Genomic DNA, 7,434 nt, shown 5'->3' with positions numbered 1-7,434 from the left:
CTGTTCGTGGCACTCTACAGGTGGAGTTTCAAGCTATAAATGGCAGCGGCAGGATTATACAGCGGGCTTTATTTATGCATGGAGCTGTCCGCCTGCAAACAAAAACTAAGGTACACCGAAAAAGATTAATGTTTTAAAAAGAAGCAAGTGGAGGCAAAAATAGTTAAATTCTTGGATTCGGAACGCAACCTTTAATGCCCAAGACTCTGGCCAATAGCGGACCCGAGCGGAGATTGCTGGAATCCCCGGAAACCAGGGGGTCCGTGCAGCTGAAGCGGCCCACAGACAGGGGTTTCGGGGCGGAACACGCCCCCACGCCTTGGCCAATCGGGAGTGAGGAGGCGGGGCTCGGGGGAGAGCCGGAGGCGGAGCGGGAGCAGGAGGGGTGTGTCTGAAGTGGGGGAGGCTAAGTCCTAGAAGGTGGCAATTTTCCTGGGCCGGCGGCGCAGGGCGCAGGTGGAGAGGCCCGGCTGGCCCGGGCTTCGGCCTCAGGCTTCGGGAAATGGCTACGAGGGGCAGGATGGAGGACGTGAGTGCGCGGAAGTGGAGGGAGGCTGGCCCGGAACCCCTTTTCTTCCCTTGTGGACGCGCTGGGCGGAGACTGCCAGGGGAAGCCACCCTTAACCGGTGCGACCGCGGCCGCAGGCGGCGCTTCCTGCGCAGGGCTGGCCGTGGGCGCGGGTCCTGGGGCCAGACACGCAGGAAGCGTGGGGTCCGCGGCGCGCCGGCTCTGGGCTTATTTTCCCGGGTGGAGGGCGGGTGGGCTGCCTGGCGGTGGGTGCGCGGATGCGGGGGTCCCTGGCGGGCGCCCAGCTCACGTGCGGCGCGCGTCTTTGATCCCGGAACTGGGAGCTTCACGTGATGCGCGTCTGGCCTGACAGCCCTCACTCGGCGCGCTTCTCTGAGCCCGGCCGCTTGGCTCGGCTCACACGTCCTGGGGGGCAGGGGACCAGTCTCCCTCGTCGTGGGTTCTCTGCGTTGGCTTTAGAGGGCTGTGGACCTGCAGCGGCTGTGACACGCAGGCGGGCCGCCGGCTGTCATTGCCCAGAAACCCGCACTGGAGAAAAACAGTGCCGTGGTATTTTGAATGTAAGCGTGATAGGCATGGAAGGATTTTTAAATCGCTTTACTTAATGGATCCAAACCAGATTTCTAAAAAACAGACAAAGTCCTAACTTACAGTCTAGTACAGAGTGAAATCTTTGCTTAAGTATATAGAAACATTTTTAGGGGAAACATGTAATTGTGCCCAGAATTAATTGGTTTGCGTCATTGATAGGTAATAAAATTTATCCTTGAGAAATGCAAAGTTTACAGTTACGTTAAAGCGCTAATTTGGATAAATACATTAATAGGAATATTACTGTGATCCTGTTACTGAGTTAGGGGCATCAAGCAAGACACGTAACAGTCCCACTCCTATAAGAGCTTAGATTCTGGTGTAAGTAGCAACCGCAGTTAAAGTATCTTAACTAAGAACCGAACAATTTCTAATGATAAGACTAAAACTTTACATTTTTTTTAGTTGAGAAAATGGAAAACTAAGACATGAAAGTAGATTTGACATTCATACACATTTGAAGGAAAAAAAGTCATCGTTTCTGAATTTTTAAGGGTGAGATTCATAAGCTGAAATGTATGGGGAAAAACCTGAGGAAAATGAGAGACTCTTAGAAAAATGTGCAGTAAACGCTTCTTGGTTGCTAATAAGTTGCCCCAGATTCTTGAATCTGTAGCTTTTAGCTTTAGGATGAGTACAATTCTAGAAATCTGTTCCACCAAACAAATGGAGATTAATGTTTCACCAACAGTTACATACCTAAATACTTTAGATCTGAGCAAGTTGCCTGGTTTGGGTACTTTGTGGATATGATTTCTACCATTCCGTAAAAAGCTAAAAATTTGGTGTATGCTGTAAGCCTAGACACTTAAAAGAGTTAACAGACGCAAAGGCTTTTCAGTTAAGGTTCATTGTTTGCAAGCTGTGAAACCAACTCTGGCTGATTTAAGGAAGAAAGGAATTTCTTTGAAATGATACGGGGTGGGTGGACACTGAAAGGCCTCTGAAAGGGCTCCAAACAAGGGCTGCTCAATGGATCTAAGTGACAGGGGTCCTTTCAGAGTCTGCCCTTGAATGAATCTGTCCCACCACGGTCTCCCTTTGGTTTGTTGCTCACAGAATGAATTGAATTGTCCAGCCCCCTTAGGTTCCATCAGAGGCCAGAGGTTCCACCTTGGCAGAGGAGAGTGAAAAGTATTGAAGGATGTTTCATTGAGACTTAATTAGAGGCAGACAGTCTCCAGAGGAGATGGAGTTGTTGTCACAAAAGAAGAGGAAGGAGATCCATGTGGGCAGAACAATAGATATCTCGTACAGGTCATGATGTAGTTATTAACAGTGTAAGTGAAGAAATTACTTGGATTCAGGAGTTGTCTTCCTTTTCCCTTTCCCATGGAGCTGGTGAGTTGCCATCTGAGAGCGATAAGGCGTTCATGTGGTTGTACTACGCTTCCTGTGGAACCTGCTGGACAGGGTATTCGATATAGCCACCAAATACATTGTATTTACTGAACATCTAATAAGTGACTTAGAGAAGAAACCATACTGCAGTCTGCAGCCCCTTCAGTGGAGGCAGGAGAAACACAAGGTATATACATTAAAGAAGGAAAAATACATGATAGCATAAGAAATATTCTAAATTAGGGGTGGCTCGGTGGGTTCAGTGTCTGCCTTTGGCTCTGGTCATGATCTTGGGGTCCTAGTATCGAGCTCCGCATGGGACTCCCTACTCCGCCAGGAAGTCTGCTTCTCCCTCTCTCTTTGCTCCTCCACCCCTGCTCATGCTGTCTTGGTCACTCTTGCTCACTCTTGTTTGCTCTCTCAAGTAAGTAAATAAAATCTTTAAAAAAAAAAACATTCCAAATTAATATTTAATGAGCAGTACATTTTATAGCAGTTTTAAAGTAGAAAGAAAACGGTAGGACAAGTTATTTTTTTGTTTTTGTTTTTGTTTTAGAGAGGGTGGGGGAGAGAGAGAATCTTAAGCTGGCTCCACACCCAGCACAGAGCCGACTGGGGCTCCATCTCGACCCTGAGATCATGACCTGAGGCGAAATCGAGAGTCTGACGCTTAACCAACTGAATCACCCAGGCGTCCGGCAGAACAAGTTTTATAGAGAACTTAAGGCTTGTGTGGATTCTGAAAAAAATAAGAAGGATATTTGTGGGGCACTCCAGAAAGGTCATTTAGGCTGGGGGAGCAGGAGCATGAAAGGGAGGTAGATGGGAAATAAATTGACAGCAGTCTTACAGTTAAGGTTTCAAGGCCAGCTTTGTTTAAATTCTCAGGCCGCAAGTATTCAAGAAGTTGGGCAATCTTTCACTCCACACACACATTGAGCACCTACTCTGTGTTAGGAGCTAAAAGTACAAAGAATATGCAATATGGAGTCTCTGTCCTTGTGAAGCACACTCTTCGGACAACTTTGATATCTGTGGTTAGTATTGTAAGTTGTCATAGAGAAGTGTGAGAGTGCAGTAGGGACTACTGTTCCAGCCAGCACGGTGTAACAGGGACTGGATTCATCCTTCTGCCTGAAGTAACCAAAAAACTATGTACAATATATGAAATGACACTTTTTGAGCTATTGTACATCGGGCAGTGAAGGACCGTGCTTTCTGAGAGAAGGGAAGCAGAGTGAGTCAGACGATTGCCCCAGCTGAGTCTGCAGGCTGGGACAGGAAAGGGCTCCCTGGCAGAGGTCAGCAGGCTCCCTGAGTTGAGAAGGTGGAGCTGAGAGTTTGGGGAGACTGAGGCAACTGGGGTTCACATGGCAGTACCTGGAGTGGAGAGAGCGGCACAGAGGGAGAACTAAAAATGCGCAGAGTCCCCCTCAGGGAGTCCACAGAGTCCTGCTCTATATGGGCCTGGGAGGATGTTGTCCATGGCCTGGAAAAGAACCACCTGAAACGATTAGAGGAAGCGGTACTTAGTGCTCACACAGGGCCAGACAGAGTGGCCATTCCACCAGTCCGACTGGAAACCCCATAATTCACAGGGTACTAGGTGCTCACAAAGGTCTTACCTTCATAGTGGGAAAAGTTAGCCTTGGACTAAACATGGCTATGGTCCCACCTAATAAGTCTTAAAAAAGCAAGACCAAAAAGATCAAACTGTTTCCAAGTAACTTAACTGCATTCCAGAAAAAAAGCTCAAGAATATAAATATGTGACATGGTGAAGGTGTTAGCTAATGCTTCAGTGCGAATCATTTTGCAATGTGTAAGTGTATCAGATTAACTCGTGGTGCAATTTAAACGTACACAAAGCTGTGTGTCAACTATATCTTAATAAAGTTGAAAAAAATTATCAAGCATGGCAAAAGGCAGGAAAATACGACATATAAGTCAGATGAAACTGATTCAGAAATGGCATGCTAGAAATAGCAAACAGGAACATTAAAAAATTATTATAACTCTTTTCTATATGTTCAAAAGGGTGAAAAGACATACGGAAGATATAAAATAGATCGAAGTCAAACTTGGGGACATGAAAAGTACAATGTTGGATGAAAAGGGCGGTAGAACAGTGTAGAGGCATCAGAGAAGCCAGTGTTTCTGCTAAGACAAGCATTGACACGTGGGCCAAAGTAAGTAAAGGCACAGGGACTGAAAAGAGTTTTGCTCGAGACGGGAGCATGAGCAGTCAGCATCAGGAAGGAGGGAAAATAACGAGAGGCAAGTCCCAAGAAGTAGCTTGGGAATGGATTGTAAAACAGCCAGACTAAGAATTTGGACTTTGTCCTGAGGATAACAGGGAGGGACTCAAGTTTTGGGGAAGAGAAACGTTCACGTAGAAGAGTCTGACTGTAGCAAGAGGTTGCTACGGTCTGGAGACTGGAGGGCAAAGGCCATGAGAAAGGATGGCGCCTGGGCTGAATGGTGAGAATTGAGAGGCAAGAACAGAATCAGGAGACAGAACGGTAAGGCATTTATGTGGGGAGCAAGGGCAGAGCAAGTGTTAGAGACAATAGCGGCTAATACTTAGTGACTGCCATTCTGCACCAGGCAGTGTTTTGGCACTTTTATGAGTAGTAACTCATTTGATCTTCGCACCAAAGCTATGACACAGAGATGAAGGAACTTGCTCACCGCTAGGAAGCAGAAGTTGTATCTGAACCGGGCAGTTGGCCCTAGGAGCTGGCCTGTAACCACAGTACTTACTGCCTTTGCGTCGGGCTGATTCGCCCCCACAGCTCCTGGTAGTTTCTCCTGATTAGCCCAGGTCTTTGATGAAGCCCTGAGTTAGGAGCACTGCCGAGATAGGTTTGGAACAGTCGTTCATTCCTCATCTGTTCCATGGGTACTAACCCTGAGTCACTGTTGGGTGCTAGGATTACAAAGACAAATAAGTGATGGGGAGTTCATGGGTCTCATGAAATCTAGTGGGGGAGATAGGTGAGAAATAAGACCATCACAGGGTAGTATGATAGAGGAGGCGAGCAGCAAATGTGTGGGAAGGCGTGGAGGTGTGGCATGATCCGGATGCTTGGATGCCCGGGGAGGCTGCCTGTAGGAATTGACCCAGCGGGGCCTGGAAGGAGGCACAGATGGTAGCCAAGGGAAGCGCTGTGGAAACTGGGACATCTGCTGACGGAGAGAGAGCTAAAGGCAGAGGACTCTTGGAAAGAACAGAGATAATCAGAATCATGCCGTAAGTTACGGCAAACTAAACAGGAAGCTGTGTAGGCATTGAATGAAAAAAAATTGCAGAGCATCATTGAATGCCTGAGTTTGGAGACTGAGAAGCCAGCCCCAGATCTGAGTTAGGCTCCAGATTATTATTTTTATCTTTGTGATCTGGTGCCCAGAAACAATCCCTATACCATTTGTCTCGCTCTACTGCTTCCAAAGAGCCCTTACCTCTGTTTCCAAATGCTATTCTCAGGCTTCCCTTTTTCCGATGAAATCTTCATTTCCATCTTATTTTCTAATTATTGTTAATAATTAGCTCAATTATTATTTCATCCTGTATGCCTTTATCCCTAGCCTCCTCAATGAAAATATAATCTTTTGGACAGGGACTGTGTTTTATATTTTTTTAAATCTTACAGTGCCTTATATAGAATAGTCTTCAGCAAGGGTCTGAGATTAAGGGTGGTTATACACACCAGACACCTGATAGTACTGCTCCTGCCGAGACAATACCTTTAAATAAGACAAACTGAAGTTTTAGGTTGCAGCTCAACCCCATCAGCTACTTCAGTGACTTTGCAACTGGTTGTTTTCATTGAGAATCTGGTGTCTGTAAACGGAAGTCTCCTTGAAGCTCTATCAGGGTGATCTGTTTCCGTTCCTAAAACATTTCTGTCATAACTGAAAGTTGAATGAAGACTCCACCAACTTTCCAGAATTTTGTGGAACATCAAGATGTAGTTTATTTTTTTTATTTTTATTTTTTTAAAGATTTTATTTATTTATTCAACAGAGATAGAGACAGCCAGCGAGAGAGGGAACACAAGCAGGGGGAGTGGGAGAGGAAGAAGCAGGCTCATAGCAGAGGAGCCTGATGTGGGGCTCGATCCCATAACGCCGGGATCACACCCTGAGCCGAAGGCAGACGCTTAACCGCTGTGCCACCCAGGCGCCCCAAGATGTAGTTTAAGAATTGCAACTATATGTAATTATTTCATCAATAATCTAAGTAATGTTAGATAAATCAAAATCTAAGCTTTGAGGACTTAAAGAAAAAATTGTTTGCTTTAATCTCATTCTGTATTACCTCATTTGAAAATAACTGAAGTAAGATTTCCTCTACCCATTTTAATACTTGTTTTCACCAATTTGTATGCAGTGGTTACCTGGGAGTTTATGATATTTTTTAATTGGCTCTAGGTAGGGAGTGTATTTTTCTTGCCTCTAACTTGTGTAATGGTTTTTGATGCTTTAGAGTTTAGTAGATTTATCTTAGAAACAATCTAGAAAAGTGGTGATTATAGTTTGCTTCTGTTTGTCTGTACCTCAGGGTTCCTTGGATCTCACCCAAAGTATTGAAGATGACCCCCTTCTGGACACCCAGCATCTCCCACACCATTCATTACATGCTCACTTCAGACCCAGATTCCATCCTCTTCCTACGGTCATCATAGCAAATCTTCTCTTATTAATACATGTAAGTTGGCTGGGACAAAGTTCTCCATACAGAGGTGATGTTCTTAAAAATATATATAAACTTGGGATGCCTGGGTGGCTCAGTTGGTTAAATGTCTGCCTTGGGCTCAGGTCATGATCCCAGCATCCTGGGATTGAGCCCCATGACGGGCTCCCTTCTCCCTCTGCCTGCCGCTCCCCCTGCTGTGCTCTCTCTCTCTCTTTCTCTAATAAATAAAATCTTTTTAAAAATTACATATATATATATATATATATATATATATA

The 7,434-nt window shown here is 45.5% G+C and overlaps 1 protein-coding gene across 1 annotated transcript in view; it reads left to right on the top strand.

Annotated features, from left to right (window-relative positions):
* The first annotated feature begins 379 nt into the window (after window positions 1-379).
* Window positions 380-7,434, top strand: part of TMEM192 (transmembrane protein 192) — a 30,182-nt gene continuing 23,127 nt past the window's right edge. Inside the window, exons 1-2 of the mRNA XM_045798699.2 lie at window positions 380-529; window positions 7,025-7,171. Of these exons, the coding sequence (XP_045654655.1) occupies window positions 503-529; window positions 7,025-7,171 (174 nt within the window). The 5' untranslated portion in view covers window positions 380-502. The remainder of the gene's footprint in view (window positions 530-7,024; window positions 7,172-7,434) is intronic.

The sequence above is a fragment of the Ursus americanus genome, chromosome 13 (genome assembly GCF_024610735.1).
Source record: "Ursus americanus isolate L20-20 chromosome 13, mUrsAme1.1.p, whole genome shotgun sequence".
NCBI classification, from domain to species: Eukaryota; Metazoa; Chordata; class Mammalia; order Carnivora; family Ursidae; genus Ursus; species Ursus americanus.
This window is presented reverse-complemented; position numbering and strand designations above follow the sequence as displayed.